At 38.9% G+C, this 23,837-nt stretch overlaps 1 protein-coding gene across 2 annotated transcripts in view; it reads left to right on the top strand.

Annotated features, from left to right (window-relative positions):
* The window catches only part of LOC143127350 (solute carrier family 12 member 3-like), a 99,080-nt gene extending 85,486 nt beyond the window's left edge, over positions 1-13,594 (top strand). The window contains exons 21-29 of one of the 2 annotated variants that reach the window (XR_012987571.1): positions 9,458-9,540; positions 9,960-10,031; positions 10,104-10,217; positions 10,329-10,440; positions 10,578-10,664; positions 10,824-10,950; positions 11,089-11,156; positions 11,646-12,979; positions 13,308-13,594. Coding sequence is in view for 1 of the 2 variants with exons in the window: in XM_076288803.1 (XP_076144918.1) it covers positions 9,458-9,540; positions 9,960-10,031; positions 10,104-10,217; positions 10,329-10,440; positions 10,578-10,664; positions 10,824-10,950; positions 11,089-11,156; positions 11,646-11,784 (802 nt within the window). In the remaining variant the exon portion in view is untranslated. Of the gene's footprint in view, positions 1-9,457; positions 9,541-9,959; positions 10,032-10,103; positions 10,218-10,328; positions 10,441-10,577; positions 10,665-10,823; positions 10,951-11,088; positions 11,157-11,645 lie in introns of both variants that reach the window. The other variant, XM_076288803.1, reaches the window with a different exon arrangement.
* Positions 13,595-23,837: the final 10,243 nt, after the last annotated feature.

The raw sequence follows: 23,837 nt of genomic DNA, 5'->3' as shown, positions 1-23,837 counted from the left end.
CACTTGGGGAATCTTGACTACAACAGACTACAAGATTGGTAAAACAGGTGTGAAATAGTTCATTGCCATATTTCCCATTACTTACCTGATCATGAGAAGACCCTCGCTGCAATTTCCATGTGTACAGGTACAGGGTCTCAATACCATACTTACCATTGCATACTTACATAATTCTTTTCAGATAGTCCATAATTTCAGGTTTCCAAAGATTTAACATGACTGGGTTTCTCTAAGTCTGGGTTTCCCCCCCCCCCCAATTAATTAAAAGTTAAAATAGATGAAAACTGTTCTATACCATACCTGGTGAAATTTTTATTGTCTCAATAACTTGGCCAACATATTGGAATATTTTTTATGTGTGTACAAAGTTCATAACATGTATATATTAAATGGAGAGTATGTTTTATTTTAAAAAACTAAACACTAGTTTAGAGAATTTTAAATGTTCCAATGGTGAGGACTTGCCTATATATTATTTAAAACAAATGGACATTGTCATAATAGATAGCTCAGAACCTCAGGTTTCTAAAAATATATAACATGACTATGTTTCAGGTAAGTTGATGGAGTGTATCATTCATTTGTAATCACCTGGCGAGTTTTAATTGTTTTATTCAATAATACTCCATGGGTAGCCTTGGAATGTTCTAAAAGGGTAGTTCAATAAGGCGTTCCATGGGGAAAAGAGTTAAACTTTCAACATTCATTAAACTATCTGTCTATTAAACTATCTGTCTATTAACAACTGTTAAACTATCTACATTCAACTTTTAAACTGTCTACGTCTAAACTATCAACTTTTTATTAAGCTATGCTATGTCTGTCCTAGCTTCATTTTCATGCACTCGTAATTCCCTGGAATTACATTCTCTAGTTTAACCATATAAACTCATCATATTTTTGCATTTTCATGCACTGTATTTCCTTCAGGAAATGCTTTTCTAGTTAGAGTGCATGAAAATGCACTGTACTGTTCTTCCTAGGCTTTTTCTTCTTCTGATTATTCTTCTTCTAACGCATTTAATGCAGCTTCAACCGTTTAACGTAGAAACTTCATTCAAACTGCGTTGCGTAGGTCTTACTTAGGACATGTGGGCTATGTATTTTTCAACTTTGTAACTTATACTTTTTAAACTATTAATTAAAAACTATCAAAATGTCCCCATTGACTTAACATTGCCCTTTATGACATCACAGCAATTAGAATCCTATGGCAGGTGTTCAGGCCACCTGGCCCAACTGCCATTCTCAGGCTTTAAGCATACAAACTGGCCCTATTAAGACTACACACCCTATTCAACTGCTTCCTCTGCCAAAAACTGTTTCAAAATAAAAGTCCTCACTACAATATTTCACTGTAAAACAATTTAACCCTTCAAACTACTGAACTTTTTAACTGTTCAGCCATTGTAACTGTTACTTGTCATCAACTATGACTCATACCAGAGAATGTCTAATAAGGGGAGAACTGCCACTCTCGGAAAACTTCCGGTTTCTGAACTGGTTGCAGTTCCTTCTGTGGTTCCACATGAGGGCGCTCGTCCACGAGTGCAGAATGCATGGAGGTCTATGGAGCTGTACCCCTCAAAATCCACTTTTCTCGGGATATAATTTTTTTTCAAGTAATTTGAGTATTGTATTTGAAAGGGGAGGCAAAGAAAATACACTTGGTTGAGTATTATATTTTTTAAAGTCACTTAATTGTTCTTAAAAGCCTTTCAAATGTGTCAATGACGTCATTCATTAGCACAATGCTAGCGTGTTATGTGCAACAACGACCCAACCTGTAAGAAATCAAAAAGACACAAGTACTCGTTCATTCAACTTTTGACCTATAACCCATGTTGAAGTTATACAAACTACAATCAAATCTGAGATTTGTCAACGACAATCAGGTGAAAGAGACAATTTTAGCCGTCTAGCTCCATTGACTCCCATTCATTCTGCACTCATGGCGATCACCCCCAGTGGAACTCTGGTGGAACTGCATCCAAAATTCGGTACAATAGGACTTAATACGGAGTGGCAAGGCTCTCCGTAGACGGGCTCTGCTCCTACCCACTGTAGCTAGTTAGCATGGTTAGCATAGTTAGCATGTTAGCATTGCTTACATTGTTAGCATTTTAAGCAAAACTGTTAAAAATGATTAGCTAAGTTAGCTAAGTAACATGGTTAGCATAGTTATTAGCATGCTAACATTTTAGCATGTTAGTTAGCATAGTTAGCATAACTGCTAAAATGATTAGCTAAGTTACCTAAGTCACATGGTTAGCATAGTTAGCATGTTAGCATGCTAATTAGCATAACTACTAAAAATGATTAGCTAAGTTAACTAAGTCACATGGTTAACATAGTTAGCATTGTTAACATAGTTAACAGCATTAACATTATTAACATTTTTAAAAAACTGCTAGAAAACATTAGCTAAATTAACTAAGTTAAGTAACTTGGTTAACATTATTATCTTTGTTAACATAGTTAGCATAACTGCTAGCAAACATTAGAGCCATTCCAACTGTCAGTTATTGTCAACTATCTACCTAAATAATTTAACCATTTAAACTATCCACCTATTTAACTGTTCAGTCATTCCAACTATATTAAACATTTTTTTGCATTTTCATGCACTGTATTTCCTTCAGGAAATGCTTTTCTAGTTACAGTGCATGAAAATGCACTGTACTGTTCTTCCTAGGCTTCTTCTTCTTCTTCTTCTTCTTCTTATTCTTCCAGGCCCTAATTTGACTCGAACCGCTTATCGTAGAAACCCGAAAAAACACATTTTCGTTCTATGACTTTCCATATTTCTACGACTTTTACTTTTTGAGATATTAAATAAAAACTAAATTTTAAAATTCTCCATAGACTTAACATGGCTTTATGACATCATAATAGGCTATTAAGGAATAGAATGCAATCAACTGCACCTGTGCTCTCTCACTGACTGCCTGCAGCAACTTGAACTGAATAGCTCACTTCTCATCCTAACTTTCTTTCACTTCCTTTTCTTCACTTTCCCTCATTTTCTCTATCCCTCTCTCTATTTCTCCCAATTTCAATAACTTTTAACTATTCTTACTTTATTTTACTATTTACACATTTTAAAGCATGGTAACCACTATAATGACCCTAGCAACAACCTAGCAACCACTTGTATAGCATAGCAACCACTATCATTATCCTAGCAACCACCTTAAGTACCCTAGCAACAACCTAGCAACCACTTTTATAGCATAGCAACCACTATCATTATCCTAGCAACAGCCTAGCAACCACCTTAAGTACCCTAGCAACAACCTAGCAACCACTTTTATAGCATAGCAACAACTATAATTACCCTAGCAACAGCCTAGCAACTGCCTTAAGTACCCTAGCAACAACCTAGCAACCAATTTTATAGCATAGCAACCACTATAATTACCTTAGCAACAGCCTAGCAACCACCTTAATTACCCTAGCAACAACCTAGCAACCACCTAGCAACCACTTTTATAGCATAGCAATCACTATAATTACCCTAGCAACAGCCTAGCAACCACTTTATAGCATAGCAACCACTATAATTACCCTAGCAACCAACCCAGCAACAACTATGCATGCACTGTATTTCCTTCAGGAAATGCTTTTCTAGTTATTATTATTCTTCCAGGCCCTAATTTGACTTGAACCGCTTATCGTAGAAACTTGGTTCAAACTTTGACACGTAGCTCTTGAACAAAATGTTCGTCCTATGACTTTTCATATTTCTACGACTTTTACTTTTTGAGATATTAACCCTTAAGAACGTACCGTCACACTGGTGTGACGGCCGTTAACTATCCGTAAAAGCGTACCGTCACACTTTTGTGTTTGGAATGTTGCTACATAAGTATTCTAATTGCTGCTTAACAATGGGCTACCACTTGTTGGCTAACATGGGCTGACATTGTACATTCTCAAAGTCAAAGATCTCTCGCAAATCACTTTGCCACTACCATTTTGTTATGTCCACATTTTGCAGATCTAGTTTATATTATGATTGTGTGGTCGGGCTATACATGACAAAATCCACGGAAGTGGCAAGTATTGGGAAGACGTTTATTTACAGGAGGCTACAAATGTTGCTAGCTTCACTGCCATTTATTGCCATATTTCTGAATGTCAGTCATTACACCAAGCACAATAAAACAAGCAAAATTAGTGCTTTTTTTAAAAATAAATGATGATGTTATTCAGTGTTTAGTCAAATCTCATGGCCACTGATAAGATGAAAATCAAAATGACCGCGAAATGTACGGAATGCTGGAAACAAACATCGTTCATTCACGAGCTATGTAGCTTTGAGTAACGCACGCGGCTCAGGAAACATAGTTTGCTACATTCATGACATTAAAACTCGCACAAGAAATGCGCATACATCTTTATCTTGTCCCATTATAATCACAGCTTTATTTGCGCAATAGCAGTGCATCCATCAAGTCCGTCAATGCAAAACATTACAGCGACCGGCATCTCGAAGTTCATTCATTAAGAAAACAATCGTAGTATTTACAGACGCTATACAATTTCATCGATAATATTAGTCATGGCACATTTGAAAAGGCGTCAGTTTACTGATGAAGAGATCAGGGTTATTTTTACATCTAATGACGACTCTGATGTGGACATTGAACATCCGTCTGAGGTAAGAGCAGAGATATTCGCGTGTCCTGTTATCCTCGCGACAATTGTAACACGTTGTCAGCGCGACTTCATTTGCGTAATCAGGTGCATGCATGCAACACATGTGATCCATAGCTGTCAACATTGAGCTTTGAAAATAAGGGAGATTTCCCGGGTTTCTCACGCAGAATACGGGAAAATGTCAACATTCGTCCCCCTATATTAATTTGGTCAACTTTATACAGCCCTAGCAAGGCTAAAGTTCTGTAGCCTAATCGATGGCCCTGTGCGCTGTCATTCTCTCTCCTGCGCAAACAAAATGTGTGCGTTCCAAGTAGCCTATAGTGCGAAATTCTTCTTCATAAAGTTGAACAAATGCATTTGGTTATTTTAGAGATTTTAGAGAGAAAATATAAATAGCCTGTCATGCAGTTTATGGGCTTTAGTGCAGAGTTGGGAAGTTATGGTAGGCCAACTTGGAGTGAATATACAAACAGGGGAATTCTTTCCCTACTCGTAGCTGAGTGGTAGGCCGATACACACAGCGTTCGGCCGTAGCCTACACTATGCAGATGCCACTGAATCGTGCTCTCGTGCATCTTAAATAGTCTCACTGTCGCCTTCAAGCAAGCAAAACGATGCTTTGAAAACATCTGTTTCGTTGGAAGGGCAAGGGTGTAGCAACAGGACAACAGTACAGAGACTGACAAGTCCGATGGTAGAGCTAATGTTATGAGATTGTTAAAATACGGGATATTTACGGGAAAATATTAAAACGGGAAGACAGCGGGAAAAAAGTTAAAATACGTGAGAAACCCGGAAAAAACGGGAGGGTTGACAGCTATGATGTGATCACATGATGAAAGCATGTGTGTGTGTGGTACTTTGCAATATTCACGTGAAATAAAACAGATCAGGCCATGCTGCACTGCATAAATTGTAGGCCACCTAATAATGACTATAGAATGTCAGTGTAGAACGCTAGTGACGCAGCCCAAAAAACTCACCCAGTGGAGTACGTTGGTTTAAATAAAACCTACGTTCTTAAGGGTTAAAGAAACTAAACTTAAAATTCTCCATAGACTTAACTTTGGCTTTATGACATCATAATAGGCTATTAAGGAAATAGAATGCAATCAACTGCACCTGTGCTCTCTCACTGACTGCCTGCAGCAATTTGAATGGAACCTCTTCTCTGTGTCCCTCTCCATTCAACTGAATAGCTCACTTCTCATCCCAACTTTCTTTCACTTCCTTTTCTTCACTTTCCCTCATTTTCTCTATCCCTCTCTCTATTTCTCCCAATTTCAATAACTTTTAACTATTCTTACTTTATTTTACTATTTACACATTTTAAAGCATGGTAACCACTATAATGACCCTAGCAACAACCTAGCAACCACTTGTATAGCATAGCAACCACTATCATTATCCTAGCAACCACCTTAAGTACCCTAGCAACAACCTAGCAACCACTTTTATAGCATAGCAACCACTATCATTATCCTAGCAACAGCCTAGCAACCACCTTAAGTACCCTAGCAACAACCTAGCAACCACTTTTATAGCATAGCAACAACTATAATTACCCTAGCAACAGCCTAGCAACTGCCTTAAGTACCCTAGCAACAACCTAGCAACCAATTTTATAGCATAGCAACCACTATAATTACCTTAGCAACAGCCTAGCAACCACCTTAATTACCCTAGCAACAACCTAGCAACCACCTAGCAACCACTTTTATAGCATAGCAATCACTATAATTACCCTAGCAACAGCCTAGCAACCACTTTATAGCATAGCAACCACTATAATTACCCTAGCAACCAACCCAGCAACAACTATGCATGCACTGTATTTCCTTCAGGAAATGCTTTTCTAGTTATTATTATTCTTCCAGGCCCTAATTTGACTTGAACCGCTTATCGTAGAAACTTGGTTCAAACTTTGACACGTAGCTCTTGAACAAAATGTTCGTCCTATGACTTTTCATATTTCTACGACTTTTACTTTTTGAGATATTAACCCTTAAGAACGTACCGTCACACTGGTGTGACGGCCGTTAACTATCCGTAAAAGCGTACCGTCACACTTTTGTGTTTGGAATGTTGCTACATAAGTATTCTAATTGCTGCTTAACAATGGGCTACCACTTGTTGGCTAACATGGGCTGACATTGTACATTCTCAAAGTCAAAGATCTCTCGCAAATCACTTTGCCACTACCATTTTGTTATGTCCACATTTTGCAGATCTAGTTTATATTATGATTGTGTGGTCGGGCTATACATGACAAAATCCACGGAAGTGGCAAGTATTGGGAAGACGTTTATTTACAGGAGGCTACAAATGTTGCTAGCTTCACTGCCATTTATTGCCATATTTCTGAATGTCAGTCATTACACCAAGCACAATAAAACAAGCAAAATTAGTGCTTTTTTTAAAAATAAATGATGATGTTATTCAGTGTTTAGTCAAATCTCATGGCCACTGATAAGATGAAAATCAAAATGACCGCGAAATGTACGGAATGCTGGAAACAAACATCGTTCATTCACGAGCTATGTAGCTTTGAGTAACGCACGCGGCTCAGGAAACATAGTTTGCTACATTCATGACATTAAAACTCGCACAAGAAATGCGCATACATCTTTATCTTGTCCCATTATAATCACAGCTTTATTTGCGCAATAGCAGTGCATCCATCAAGTCCGTCAATGCAAAACATTACAGCGACCGGCATCTCGAAGTTCATTCATTAAGAAAACAATCGTAGTATTTACAGACGCTATACAATTTCATCGATAATATTAGTCATGGCACATTTGAAAAGGCGTCAGTTTACTGATGAAGAGATCAGGGTTATTTTTACATCTAATGACGACTCTGATGTGGACATTGAACATCCGTCTGAGGTAAGAGCAGAGATATTCGCGTGTCCTGTTATCCTCGCGACAATTGTAACACGTTGTCAGCGCGACTTCATTTGCGTAATCAGGTGCATGCATGCAACACATGTGATCCATAGCTGTCAACATTGAGCTTTGAAAATAAGGGAGATTTCCCGGGTTTCTCACGCAGAATACGGGAAAATGTCAACATTCGTCCCCCTATATTAATTTGGTCAACTTTATACAGCCCTAGCAAGGCTAAAGTTCTGTAGCCTAATCGATGGCCCTGTGCGCTGTCATTCTCTCTCCTGCGCAAACAAAATGTGTGCGTTCCAAGTAGCCTATAGTGCGAAATTCTTCTTCATAAAGTTGAACAAATGCATTTGGTTATTTTAGAGATTTTAGAGAGAAAATATAAATAGCCTGTCATGCAGTTTATGGGCTTTAGTGCAGAGTTGGGAAGTTATGGTAGGCCAACTTGGAGTGAATATACAAACAGGGGAATTCTTTCCCTACTCGTAGCTGAGTGGTAGGCCGATACACACAGCGTTCGGCCGTAGCCTACACTATGCAGATGCCACTGAATCGTGCTCTCGTGCATCTTAAATAGTCTCACTGTCGCCTTCAAGCAAGCAAAACGATGCTTTGAAAACATCTGTTTCGTTGGAAGGGCAAGGGTGTAGCAACAGGACAACAGTACAGAGACTGACAAGTCCGATGGTAGAGCTAATGTTATGAGATTGTTAAAATACGGGATATTTACGGGAAAATATTAAAACGGGAAGACAGCGGGAAAAAAGTTAAAATACGTGAGAAACCCGGAAAAAACGGGAGGGTTGACAGCTATGATGTGATCACATGATGAAAGCATGTGTGTGTGTGGTACTTTGCAATATTCACGTGAAATAAAACAGATCAGGCCATGCTGCACTGCATAAATTGTAGGCCACCTAATAATGACTATAGAATGTCAGTGTAGAACGCTAGTGACGCAGCCCAAAAAACTCACCCAGTGGAGTACGTTGGTTTAAATAAAACCTACGTTCTTAAGGGTTAAAGAAACTAAACTTAAAATTCTCCATAGACTTAACTTTGGCTTTATGACATCATAATAGGCTATTAAGGAAATAGAATGCAATCAACTGCACCTGTGCTCTCTCACTGACTGCCTGCAGCAATTTGAATGGAACCTCTTCTCTGTGTCCCTCTCCATTCAACTGAATAGCTCACTTCTCATCCCAACTTTCTTTCACTTCCTTTTCTTCACTTTCCCTCATTTTCTCTATCCCTTTCTCTATTTCTCCAAATTTCAATAACTTTTAACTATTTTTACTTTATTTTACTATTTACACATTTTAAAGCATGGTAACCACTATGATGACCCTAGCATCAACCTAGCAACCACTTTTATAGCATAGCAACCACTATCATTATCCTAGCAACAGCCTAGCAACCACCTTAAATATCCTAGCAACAACCTAGCAACCACTTTTATAGCATAGCAACCACTAAAATTACCCTAGCAACAGCCTAGCAACCACCTTAAATACCCTAGCAACAACCTAGCAACCACGTTTATAGCATAGCAACCACTATAATTACCCTAGCAACAGCCTAGCAACTGCCTTTAGTACCTTAGCAACAACCTAGCAACCAATTTTATAGCATAGCAACCACTATAATTACCTTAACAACAGCCTAGCAACCACCTTAAGTACCCTAGCAACAACCTAGCAACCACCTATCAACCACTTTTATAGCATAGCAATCACTATAATTACCCTAGCAACAGCCTAGCAACCACTTTATAGCATAGCAACCACTATAATTACCCTAGCAACCAACCCAGCAACAACTTTGCATGCACTGTATTTCCTTCAGGAAATGCTTTTCTAGTATTAACTTTGTACCCTTGATTGGTCTAGTGATACATTTGACGCAAACTATGGCATATGCATTCTGAGAATGATGGACGGCCTTGACATGACCGATGACATGTTCTGTGCAGGTGAGGATTGCTCCAGTTTGTTAAAGTGATTTTTTTAATTATTATTTCATGCAAATGTACAGTATGTTTGTAATGACAGATCAAGGTTGCGTTATTTCGTGCCCAGGTTTCATCCCTTGAAAGAATTTTTTTTAATTAATAAAGGAACACCATTCTCAATGTCAGATCATGGAAAACTTGATGTTGGGGTGCAGGAAATCATGGCGTGACGGTGGATAAATGAACATTCACTCTTATATCAATAACCTATGACTGAAACACTGTAATTCACATGCTACAGTATCCAACACAAAATTCCCAGAACAAAAATCCAAAACAGCTTGTAAATAACTTGTGTTGCTATCAACATGATCGCTTTAATCACTACTAAATGTAATCACTGATCATTACATATCAGAGGTATGTTCTGTGTCCTTCAGATAATGCTGCCTTTGAACAAGATATATCTCCTGAGCAACAATCCAACAATGACACCACAGGGGATAACCCAGGTACGTCTGAGCATATACAGTACAAGCCAATACAATAACGGATTAACACCATCACTGCTTGTCTGTGCCCAGATCTTGGCAACTGCCAGCCAGACCATCACATTCCCAGCTGTGAAATCTCTACGGTCTTCCAGACCAAACAAGGGAAGAAGACCATAGACGTGTACTGGATATCTGATGATGGAGGTGACTATGGATGAACGTGTGGATACAAACATTTAGATTTTTTTTTCTGTGAACTGAAGCCTCCTTACAATGTATGTCTCTGTCGGTTTTTCTGTCTGTCTGTCTTTCCAGGTCTGACTCTGTTAATTCCGTACCTGTTGACCAGAAGAAAGCGTTGGCGGCACAGTAAGGTCCGCGTGTTTTTAGTTGGGCAACAACAGACCATTGAGGAAGATCGCAAAGAGTGAGTTTGAGCAGGAAATTGTATGATTATCTAGCCAGCCAGCCTCTTCCTTTTTTGTACTGTGACTTCATTGAAATAGAGAAAACTCAGAAAACATAACAAACTTTTTAATCATCATTTATCTCCATCTGTAATAGGATGGTGTTTTTGCTTCAACGTTTTCGCCTGGATGTTGATGATGTCATCGTCATAACAGACAGCGAACGTCAACCCATGGCCAAAAAGTTTGTCTGGTTTCAATAACATTCCAGTACTGTACATTTTGGCTGGAGGGATTGCAGAATTAGGCGTTGTTTATCTGTAGAAACTGTGTGTGACTTGTTATAATGAAAATAAGATAAACAGAAAAATGGAAAGATAAAACTATCTGGGTTCCCTTGCAGTCTGGAGAGATTTGAGAAATCCATCGCCCCCTTCAGGCTCAAAAGTGGAGAGCATGGGAATGACATTGTTCAGCCAGATAGTCCTTGGCGGGTGTCTGACAAAGTACTGGAAGCACTGAGGATGAAGGTGTGTGTGTGTTTGTGTGTGTGTGTGTGTGTGTGTCTGTCTGTGTTGTTGATTCAAATTCACCTTCAACTAAAGAAACAAATTTGATTCCTCTGCATGTTTTCAACAAACAATGTATATATACTCTCTCTCTCTCAGTCTGAGAGGAAGGTGCATCTGAATGAGATCATCTGTAGGAATTCCAGACAGGCTGCTTTGGTCATTGTGTGAGTATGGATCACAGCACTCTAACAGTCTGTTTATCAGTACAACTGGGTCACCAGAGATAAGGACAGGGACAACACTCTCCAACCTAAGAAACACACCTTAGAGGAGTGGCATTGTAGGTAGCTATCTTGCGTAATGTACTCTGATATATACAAAAAAACAGTTTAACTATACATGTGAAGGGATTGATGAGTTTGATATGACTTTTTGTCATTGTTTTATTGCTTTCCTGTCACACCTGAGAGAAACAGTTGAAGGAGAGTAAGTGTAGTGTTTTGGAAGTCATAACTATGTCGACCAAAACGTCATCCATGTAAAGATAGAATTACTGTTCTAGTATGACAAGTCAAATGTGAGTTGTTTGGAAGGTGTGTGTGTGTGAGGGGGTGCCATGTCAAGTTATGTGATATGAAGTTGTAAGATGTAAAGTGATGTTTTTGTTTGTGTCTATGTGTGTGTGTGTGCGTGTGTGTGTGTGTGTTCTTCAGGAGTATGCCTGTTCCTCAGAGTGACTGTCCCAGCTCTCTTTACATGGCCTGGCTGGATGCTCTGACCTGCGGCCTTCACTGCCCAGTTCTGCTCATACGAGGCAACCAGCAGAATGTGCTCACCTTCGACTGCCAGTGAAAACCACCACATACACACGTTTGCATCTCTTTGAACCTCACTGCCTGCTAGAACTGATAGATGAGAATTGTAGTTAGATCTCAGATCGCCAAAGATAAGCCAAATTATTTATGGAACTAAGGCTGCTACAAAATTAAACATGTAGACAATATTTATGACAAAGTATTTATTTCATCCCAGTTATTATCCCAGTTGAAAAGCACAACAATGTAATACTGCATGCAGTTGCCCTCTTGCCTGATTGTATGACTTTCTTATGGAATGGAACAGGTGAAGAATGGAAGGGGAAGAGAGTTCATAACATAAATTATTCCACTGCTTGGTTGAATTTCCCATTGTCCTACATCATTTAGAATGACCATTAACATTAGGTTATTTAACACCTATAAAGTAGATATATTTTTTTGGCCGTATTACATTTGTATATTAATTCGCCAAACTCGTTGTGAAGTTTAAATGTCATGTTGCATCCGAGCTGTAAAATACAGTCGTTCAGAACATAGCAACATTGTAGCATATGACGGAGGTGGCTTTTAGCTAGATGGAAAGTAAAATACATAAGCAACATGTCTTCGGGAGAACTTAAGTGGAGATTTGATAAGAGTTTGTGGTGACTGCCTGCACATTTGCCATAATCCTTACATTCCTTAATAATGGATTTCACTGAACTCCAGGGGAGGTTCAGAGACTTGATATTTTTTTTTGGTATCCATCCCCTTACTTATGCTTTTCAATAACCTTTGCTTTGAGTTGTTTAGAGTGTTTGTCTTCATGGTGGAATTATAGCCAGGAATACTGATTGACCAGTGACTGGACCTTCGAGACGCAGGTGTCTTTATATTACTATACTATACACATTCAATGCACTCAGGAGATCTCCATTTCACTAATTTTGAGACTATTAGCACCAATTGGCTGGACCATTGTTGATTTAGGTCAGTCACTTTAAGCAGGGATTTATGCAATCACTTATTTTGCATTATATAGTTTTAATTAATTAATTACTTTGTAGAAATTTGCTTTCAAACATCATCAAATGATGTTTGACACAATCACTTTGTCTTACAGATGATATAGAAAATGATGTCACGTCGTCACTTTATGTCTTACAAAATTAAGTTGTTAGTTGCTAAATAAGGACGAGAAGGATCATCATTGTGATAATTCATTGTGATGGACAATAATGATTTCTCAGGTTTTGTCTTAAATTTTTAAAATATATAATGTGTGCGTGGCACTTACAATGACCAGAATAAATCCTTATGAATAAAGGTAGTGAAAATGCCCTAAAAAACAGCTTAGGGTTCTAAGGGTTAAGCAGGGATTTATGCAATCACTTATTTTGCATTATATTTTTAATTCATTCATTACTTTGTAGAAATTTGCTTTCAAACATCATCAAATGATGTTTGACACCATCACTTTGTCTTACAGATGATATAAAAAATTGTCACGTTGTCTTACAAAATTAAGTTGCTAAATAATGTGATAATTCATTGTGATGGACAATAATGATTTCTCAGGGTTTGTCTTGATTTTTAAACTGCTCTGTCAGTTTTATTTTGTATTTACAAGTAGAAAAATATGCATACTGTGTAGTATTTAGTAGACTACAGTAGGGGTCAGTGTGATATTTATCTATGTACAAGTGCACTTCCACCTGAATCTGATATGGTCATTCTTTACATATTTTACTGTAGGCTGTAATCCATGGAATGATTTTGCTCCATATGGTGATACATTACTTCTGATTTGTTTAATATTTGTCACAGACAAAATCAAGATATTAAAAAACTGGTTTGAACTGGTACTGTGTTGCTTTTATTGACTGATGTTTTTTAGGCTACTAATCTAACCTATTAATCTTGTATGTCAACTGCAAAAATATGTGGATTTGGTAATAAACATTTCTACTATAACAGGACATGTATCACTTGTATACAGTGCAACATATAATACAAACAAATAGTGTATATCCACAGACAATGTACTGAATAAATTAGAAGTGTACATCAGGCTTGTGCAAAATTCCAGAACTGAATAGAAACTGGCTCTTAAATTCCAATTCAATTCTTGAATTTCACTTGCATTTCAATCGAGGTAGCAAACAGGAAGCAGAATTGCAATTCGAATTGTGCACAACCCTGGTGTACATGCTGCAATTCGAAAGGGCCGCTCACACCAGCAACGACAACTACATAGATAACTAATGATATGAAAGTCCACACTGACCAACAATAAGGAAAATCTCTCCAGATAGATCGATATATATATATATGTATATATATATATATATATATATATATATGTATAAGTATATACTCTTTTGATCCCGTGAGGGAAATTTGGTCTCTGTGTGACCCCTAGGGGGGTCTTCAAACCAGTTACAGTTTGTAACCAACAATCTGAGTTTTAGATGTGTACAAGCAGGCTATCCCAATAAAGGGAAATAAATGGAGAGAGGGACTGGAGTATAAAAGAAAAAAAAAACTTTATTTTATTATCCACGTAGATGGATACATTAAAACAGACACTAGGCCTCTGGGCAGCAAACCTCACAGGGACAATATGCAAAATTAAGGTGTTTGGATAAGTAACACTCAAAGATTTCAGCAAGTTTCAATCAGCAAACACAGAATATGGGGCACGTCACAGGTCACACACACAGCAATTCATTTACTATACACAGCAATTCATTTACTATACACAGCAATCCGTGACCACACAACAAGATTGTTACCCCTCCCGAATATTGCATTAACCCAATGGCCTAGAATACAACATTCAACAGACAAACGTGAACATACAGCAACACATACAAGAGGCTGATGGGCAGCACGGTGGGCCTCCCTCCCACACACACACACACACACACAACTGAATACTAAAACAGGGCATAGGAAAAACAGTGGCCAAGGTGGCGTACGACGGTCCTCCTGCAAAGAAAACATGGCTACGATATGGTTATGGTTATGGTTATGGATTTAGCAGACGCCTTTGTCCAAAGCGACATATAAATACAAAACAACATAATAATATTTAAAAATGAACAGGGAACAGATTAAAATCTAGGTCAAATATAGTAAGGAGAATAGTTGTAGTACACAATAATATCAATTCAATCAATAGCCTAATAAAAAAAGCAATGTAAAAAAGGGGAAAGGCAATAATAAAACAATAATGTCAATTCAATCAATAATATAAAAACAATAACATGCTAAGACTACATTAAGGAGAATATCAATAATAAACAATAATGTCAAATTAATTAACAGCCCAATTAAAATAAAAACAACATTATATAAACCATAACACATAAGCGCTTAAACAACTAAGTATATGTTGAATAGAAATGTCTTTAGACCCCTCTTAAACGACCCAAAACTACCACAGGAACGGAGAGCACTGGGCAGTTCATTCCACCAACATGGAACCACTGAAGAAAAGAGTCTGGAATTAGACCCAGTTTTTATGACTGGTCGACACAACATACGCTCACCAGAAGACCGCAGTGGGCGGTTGGGCATGTAAGGCTTGATTATTGAATTAAAATAACTAGGAGCAGATCTAGTTAGTGTCCTATAGGCCAAAGTGAGAGATTTAAATTTAATTCTGGCTACTATAGGGAGCCAATGGAGAGTAACTAGGAGAGGAGTTACATGTGTCCTCTTTGGCTGATTGAAGACCAGGCGTGCTCCAGCATTTTGAATCAGCTGTAATGATCTTGTTACACAAGCGGGTAAGCCAGCTAATAGTGAATTACAATAGTCCAGCTTAGAGATGACCATGGTCTGAACAAGAAGTTGTGTGGAATCTTGTGTCAGATAAGGTCTGATCTTCCTAATGTTGTAAAGCATAAACCGGCATGATTTTGCAATAGAAGCTATATGCTCAGAGAAGTTAAGTCGGTCATCAATTACAACGCCCAAGTTTCGTGCCGATCTAGTTGGGGTCAGTGAAGTTGAGTCAAGCTGGATGTTAATCTGTTGGGGAATAGCTGTTTTAGCTGGAAACACCAAAAACTCTGTTTTTGAGAGATTAAAGGAGAATTCCGGTGTGATTTTGACCTAAAGTGTTTTGAAACATGATACCGAGTGTGAACGTATGTCTCATAGCCCATCTCGGCTTGTCCCCTGCACTCCGAAATCTGGCGCTAGTTAGCCGATGCTACCAACAAGGCGGTCAATGGTGGTGCCTCGGCATCGGCATAGCCATGCAAATAAATCACTGTTTTACACCATTTACGAGGCTCAATGTATCTCCACACTTCATTGGTAGACTTCCAAGGGCCCTGACATTTAAAACGAGACATTGAGAACTTTGAAAAAGCACTGGTAGTTTACTTACAAGACGATTTATACAGACAGTATCTTCTCGAAGTTTAGCGTTTGCAGCCATCTTGAATTTAGTCACGATAAGTCGAGCGACGAGTAAGAATGAACAGGTATGATAAGGGATCAGATTCCAAAAATAATTCCGTGGAAATGCATGGATTACAGTTTCCTCCAGTAGCAGCAACTGGAATCCATGCATTTCCACGGAATTATTTTTGGAATCTGATCCCTTATCATACCTGTTCATTCTTACTCGTCGCTCGACTTATCGTGACTAAATTCAAGATGGCTGCAAACGCTAAACTTCGAGAAGATACTGTCTGTATAAATCGTCTTGTAAGTAAACTACCAGTGCTTTTTCAAAGTTCTCAATGTCTCGTTTTAAATGTCAGGGCCCTTGGAAGTCTACCAATGAAGTGTGGAGATACATTGAGCCTCGTAAATGGTGTAAAACAGTGATTTATTTGCATGGCTATGCCGATGCCGAGGCACCACCATTGACCGCCTTGTTGGTAGCATCGGCTAACTAGCGCCAGATTTCGGAGTGCAGGGGACAAGCCGAGATGGGCTATGAGACATACGTTCACACTCGGTATCATGTTTCAAAACACTTTAGGTCAAAATCACACCGGAATTCTCCTTTAAGCTGAAGGTGCCGATCTTTCATCCAGGCTGAAATATCCTTAAGGCATGCAGAAATCCGGTGGGAAACACTAGAGTCATCAGGTGGGAAAGACAGGTAAAGTTGAGTGTCGTCTGCATAACAGTGATAGTCAAATCCATGGGAGCGAATGGTATCACCTAAGGAAGTGGTGTAAATAGAGAAAAGCAAGGGTCCTAATACTGATCCCTGAGGCACACCTGTGGTGAGGGCATGAGACTTAGATACCTGTCCCTGCCAAGACACGTTGAAAGAACGCGCTTTAAGGTAAGATTCAAACCAGTCAAGAGCTTTTCCAGAAATTCCCAGTTCAGATAGTATAGATAGGAGAATGTCATGGTTAACGATATCACACAAGTAATTATATAGGTCAAATCAAAGATATGCCTAATTTGCAGCCTATGCATCAATGGGCTTAAGCCGCAAAGGTCATCAATTGGGTATAAGCAGTCGGAACAGGGCAAGATGCTAAAGTAGCCTACATTACCAACCTGGCCGCGGCGTCTAGTCAGGAGCTTGTTAAGTTGTAATTCCGTAGCGATCACTTTAAGCCGTCTGGTATAGGCCAAACTATAATACAGACGTGGCGAGTCAACACTGCTACATGCATATGAACAAGCTTTCTGTGACAGATGTACACACGTGAGGGAGAAAGGAAGCCAGTTAACTTACACTCTCAGCACAACAAACAACAGCCCTCAGCAAGTTAGCGATCACACTCTAAACAGGTGACTGTAATAAACAGAACGCAAATTAATGTGAATTCATTACAGTCAGTGCCTAAGGATAAAAGGCTGAACGTTGCTCATATGTAAAAGCAGAGAACTTACATTTTCATTGAAACACGCAGACACAATTTGTAGCCGGCGAGGGCTTGTGGAAACAAGGAGCTGGACGCAACCACGGCACTATAACCGCAAAAACACCAGGCCAAACTACAAAACAATGCAATAGTCCGAGTCAGACCAGGTCCATGGCAACCATGGCTAAAATACATTTAAGGCTAAAATACATTTAAGCATGAGAACTCACATTATGATCAACCAAGAGTCCAAGGAACCAAGAGTCTGGGTGGCGAGACACACTAATGAGGCACCGGCAGTTTGCTGGATTTAAAGGTGTAGCGCCAAGCGGCCACCACCTGATTCAAATTAAGGCATCCAATCAAGGCCCAATTCCCTACGTCCTACCCGCTACATTTGCATTTATCCCAATCCGTGAATTAGTGAAACACAGCACAAAGTGAACACACAGTGAGGTGAAGTACACACTAATCCCGGCGCAGTGAGCGGCCTGCAACAACAGCGGCGCTCAAGGAGCAGTGAGGAGTTAGGTGCCTTGCTCAAGGGCACTTCAGCCCTGCCTACTGGTCGGGGTTCGAACCGGCAACCCTCCAGTTACAAGTTCGAAGCGCTAACCAGTAGGCCACGGGTGCCCTCCATTGATGAATGTAATGGCTAAAATTTGATGGATTCCGATAGGTTGTCATTGGTTGTCGCTCAGAAAGTGATACCAACAAGTCTTCATGTCATTACTGTTGTAGTCAGGCAATTCCGCACCCTGGGCATAATAGGAATATGTCGCCCCCATGTTCATAGACTGTGCCACTTTCGACTGTGTGCTACCCCGTCTTTCGCAGAAGCCCCTTGCTGCAGCGTGCAGATCGAGGCTGGGCTCTATGTGTAGGGGAGCTCGATGTTGCTAACTTTTTAGGCTTTCACGTAACATAAACATTATTATTATGCTATTATAAATAAAACGGACTACCTATTTAATATGATGCTGTTAGGTTTGCATTTAAACGTGACATTAGGAATAAGGTTGCCAACTTTCTGATGTGAAAATAAGGAGCGGGGGGGGCTATACACTTCAGTACACCGTCACTTCAGTTAGTAGATAGGGAGGCGGCAGTATTGATATAGGCTGTGTGTGTGTAGCCTATATTAAAAAAATGAACTTTGATTTCACAAAACTGTGAGCCCGTTTACTTAGTTGTGTCAAATAAACGCACTAAAATGAGTGTATAATATAGTACATTCTATGCACTATCTAGTAAAGTGAGTACCAGGGGCGGTCTTAACATAGAGGCATAGGTAGGCGGCTGCTTGGGGCCCCCTACCAGTAGTCTTAGTAGGGGGACCCCCAACCAACCTAAATTTTTTTTTTTTAAATAAATAAAAACCCCTTGTCATCATGAACGCTTCAAAAGTATGGTAAATTGTAATAATATTCTTAAGAAATACATTAAAACATTGACGTAGTAGTTAAAATGTCCAGTTCATCCAGTACTTTGTCGCTAGATTAAGTGACTTTTGGCCATCCCTAGCAAGAGAAAATGCCATCTAGCGACTAACGACAAATTTGCTTACTTCTTGCAATGATGGCAAACTGTTTCGTTGTTGAAATGTCAGAAAATCTCCCCTCTCATGCCACTTTCGTTAGTGAATTAGGCCTACATCGCGAATTCGCCCAAAGCGTTGCCCCACAATTATAAAAGTTACGACTGGCTTATGTGGTATCAGCCCGTGTCATTACACGGAAGAAGATGTTCTATAAATCTAACAGCTCAGAAAACTTCACTGGAAGGTGCAGCAACAACGAGACGAGAGCAATGACATGATGACAGGGAAACAGGGACACGCTTGCCAGCATCGTTCAACAAGCACATTGAACAAAGGAAAGTAGGCTACAACTTCATTCACAAAGTAGATAGTTTGAAATCGAGCATACAAGTAGCCTAAAAAAAGTAGAAAAACCTACAACATTTGTTTAGGCTATGCAGCATTTTGTCAATGCAGGACAGACTGTCGGCTGGAGTAAAAAAACAATTCTCTCGGTCTGTCCGAGTGACATTTAAGCCTATAGCCTATATCCAAAATATAGCAATTGCCGGTTAAATTGTGTAGGCTACCCTATGGTGAAGTTATAATCAGAGGTCAAGCTGTACAAAGCAGATGCAGCAGTTGTGAATAGGTTAGAAATTACTGCATTTCAGCCACCTGATGCTCGTTCTGGTGTAGGCTATGACAAGATAGTATACAGAAATGTAAAGTGTACCAATTAATACTGTATATAAGTATTAAAACAATTATTTTTCAAGAAGTTGCCTATAATATGAGTAGGAGAAAAGCAAACAGGCGTAAAGGGGAATTAAAGGGCCATCACCGGGGTTTTTTAGGTGGTGGTGTGGGGCGGGGGGCGGGTTCTCAGTTGGGCTAATTTTAAGCTGAAGATTGAGGCGGCCCGTGTTCAGCTCCTTGGTTCAGCTCCAGCTCCTTGACTCCTTGGAAACACGGTAATATTCAGCTACTTAATATGGCATATTGTCGTATTATAAAGCTAGCGTCATAGGATATCTCCCTCAGGTTTGTTTTGTTAATTTGTTTAGTTTTTGTTTAGATCTCCCAGGTCTAATGTAGGCCTAACATTTTTTAGTGCATAATAGAATAATAGACAGGGGGACGGAGAGCTTTTTTTTCTGATCGTTAGTGGTATGACACATAAATATGCGTGCTTTCCTGCAGGGGGTGCTGCCGCACCCCCACTTCCCACGGCTATGACAGAGAATGTCTAATAATGGGCTAGTATGGGATAATATAATAATAATGTTGGCCCATGTTGTCGCATGTTGTAGAAAAACTTGCGAACTAACTTAATGGCAAGTTGCATTGCAAGTTAGCTCTGGGGTAGCAAAAATCAAAGTGTGCCGCCTTCATGTACCGGAGATCACAGATCCACTCAAAGGCAGAGGGCAAAAGTGTGTAGAGCAGGGGCGATTCTGGGATCAGATCTTTGATTTTACTAAAATCAGGTTTGCAAAAGTAATAAAGTTTGAGCACTAAACGATTTCACAAAATCACAATGATAACAACTTTATTTTTCAGGGAGGGGGGGGGGGGGGGGCTGAGATGAGATTAAGGGGCTTGAGCTACCTAAAAACTACCTGAAAAGCATACTGCAGTGTTGCTTTTCTGAACCACTAGGCCTACTTCACATTATTTGATGTGTTCTTCACATCATTACCACCAAAGATTCTAGAACAGAGCTCTGTTCTAGAATCTTTGATTACCACCAACATCCCAAAATGCAGATGGGTTGCAGACCATCTTTGACGTTCATGTTTTCGTAACAGCCAAAATGAACATGGGTGTGGTTCAGTCTGATTCTATTTCAAATAAATCACACATCTTTCATAAGCCTTGATTCTGAACCTATGCTCTGTGGGTGTGACAAAAGTGCAGCTGGGAGAATATTCGAAATGCATAACTGGAAGCATGTGAAAAAAGGATTCCATTATGCATTCCAGTATAGCCCATAATGTGACACTAACCGATTGGCCCACAGGTTTCATCACTTGTGTTTTCTTACTTTATCAGCCTGAGGGGGGAGACAGGGTCCCTAAAACCTTTATAGACTGTAGAAAAGTTAATCAGACAAAGCAAAGTCCCACTGTATGACTTGAAACTGTACTATACTGTTCATTTTACATATTCAGATCAACAAATCAAGTCACCTGGATAAACATGATGGCTGAGATTTCCATTAGGAATAGTTTAATCGGAATGACAAAAACTATTGTTAATCAGCAGGGAAAAAAGTCAAGTACATCAGATTAGATTCTATAGAGCAAAGCAAATCTATGGGCAGGTATCACCATGGCAACATCAGTATGACAATGTCTAACAACACTGTTTTTAACATTGTGTCCTCACTGTTTTGTAAACCAGGATGATTGCAATCACCATGTGCAAGTTGTGCTTATCTTTAGGGAAGTTTTTTTGTTCCGTTCCAATGAAGAGGAAGTTGGTGTGTGTCCGCCAGTGTCAGGCAGATAAAAGCCATGGGAACTTTAGAGTTAGGAGACACTGACAGGGATTGGGGTTGGGTTGTGGAATGCAGGGGGCATAACCACACTATTTTTTTGTGAAATGGAATACAAAGCTGGTGGTTCACAGTAGTTAGCAACCCTGTACTTCAAAGAGCACTAACAGCAATAAGACCTGTAACCTACTGCATTTAAAAAAATATATTCTGCGTCATATAATTGCTAAATAATTATTAAAAAATGTCACATCAATGTATACAATTAATTTTGCAGCCAGCTTCCATAACAGGCCATGGCTATCATCCTATATTTACCAAACATGTCATACAGCGGGGGAAATAAGTATTGGATGCATCAACAATCTTTTCAGTAAGTATACTTCCAGTGAGGCTATTTAAATGTGAATAACCTCACTGGAAGTATACTTACTGAAAGAAAAAAATCACACTTATTTCCCCCGCCTTAAACATTTGCATGCCTGATTGGTGTGTGAACGATTGCATCGTCAGATGATGATTTTGTTTGATTCACTAATACACTGGTAGCACAGCTGTCACATGTGCACAGCTTTACCATCGCTGAGAGGTAGAATAGGAAAAATTAGATTTGTGTCTTCAGACTCTGTAGATTGTCACCACTGGTCACAGCTTGTGTAAGACTAAATGTGACATTGACAGCCAGGGTTGGGTCAGATTACTTTGAAATGTAATCCATTACTGACTACAAATTACATGGCAATTTTTGTAATCAGTAACGTAATCAGTTGGATTACCAAAAACATGTAACGTAATCTGATTACTTTAGGATTACTTTTAGATTACTTCAATAAATATGCCAATTAAGTAAAAGACACCACCACAGAATTGATGAAAGAATTCTCATTCTATTTTTCTCCACTCTTCTCCAAACATGCACAACTCAGCTTAACCTTTATAAGGGCACACCTGGACAAAGAATTTAGCTTTCGTTGGTAGGCCATGGCTACCCCAAAAGGTAGCATTTGAACAATAAACCACACAATGATCCAAAACATACAGCCAAACAAGGCAAGAAATGGTTAACAGAGAACAATATCAACATTTTAGAGCGGACCTCTATCCGTCAAAAAAGTGAGCACAAGGCTAAAGTGATGGCAAATAATCGTTCCTGCCTCAAAACCCAGATTGCTGCTAAAAAGGTGCAGTCTACAATCATTGTGGAGACATGAAGAGGCTTAGTGGGTATTATATGAACCATTTTGAGAGCTGTTGTGGTAAATAAAGATGTTTCCAGTGATTGTTTAAAAAGGGTATGAATAATTTTGAACACGCAATTTTTAATAAAAATGTAAAAAAAAAAAAAAAATTTTTGATTCCATGTTTTTTCCACATTGTTTTGCAACCTTTTGGTATGAGCAAGTGTCATTTTAATAAAGAACAAACATATTGGTCAAGAGAAAATCAATATTTGCCAGGGGTATGAATAATTTTGTTCTTAACTATATCTTAAAAAAAGTCTAAAAAGGTAATATCCGAATGAACTGCTTGTCAAATTAAAAGATAGCTAGGCTATCCTAAAAAAGTTGCATTATTTGCATGATAAAATGTAATCAGGTAATCCCCAACAATGTAACTGTAATCTGATTACACCATTTTTTTTATTGTAATCTGGGCTGATTATAGTTACTTGATTTTTGTAATCTGATTACGTAATCCAGATTACATGTAATCCGTTACTACCCAACCCTGTTGACAGCGTCTTGGGAGTCAAACTACAGGCCTAAAACACAAGTCACATGCACACAATACACAAATGTATTTCAAAGTTCATAAGTAGCTGTCATGTCATTTCTACATTTTCTGTTCATTATGTTTCTTCCTACTGTATCTCAATTACTCATGCTCTGTTTTTGAAGCCAATAACCACTCAAAAGCAACAGGTGGAAAAGCTAGATAAGGGTTGTCACAGGACACATTGCATGGTAGTTGTGACTCACTAGAGAACTGAGGGTCACTGAGAAAAGAAACTGAATTAATAAATAAATTGTAATTAATACAATATATATATATACAAATTTACATCTGCCCTACTTCAAAATAAAATAGTCCTAGAGTCACAAGCTTGGCAAGGGAAGTCCTCTGCATATCAAATCTCAAGCCTTGACCCAGAGGCTATAAATAGTCTGTTTATACCATGAGTTTCTGGGTCTGACATATGAGTTTGTTTGTGTGTGTCTTGAGGAGTGTGTGTGTGT

This window comes from Alosa pseudoharengus, unplaced genomic scaffold, assembly GCF_046254945.1.
Source record: "Alosa pseudoharengus isolate Yale_2024_CS ecotype anadromous, Long Island Sound unplaced genomic scaffold, YU_APseudo_1.1 YU_APseudo_1.1_scf_17, whole genome shotgun sequence".
Taxonomy (NCBI): Eukaryota; Metazoa; Chordata; class Actinopteri; order Clupeiformes; family Clupeidae; genus Alosa; species Alosa pseudoharengus.
This window is presented reverse-complemented; position numbering and strand designations above follow the sequence as displayed.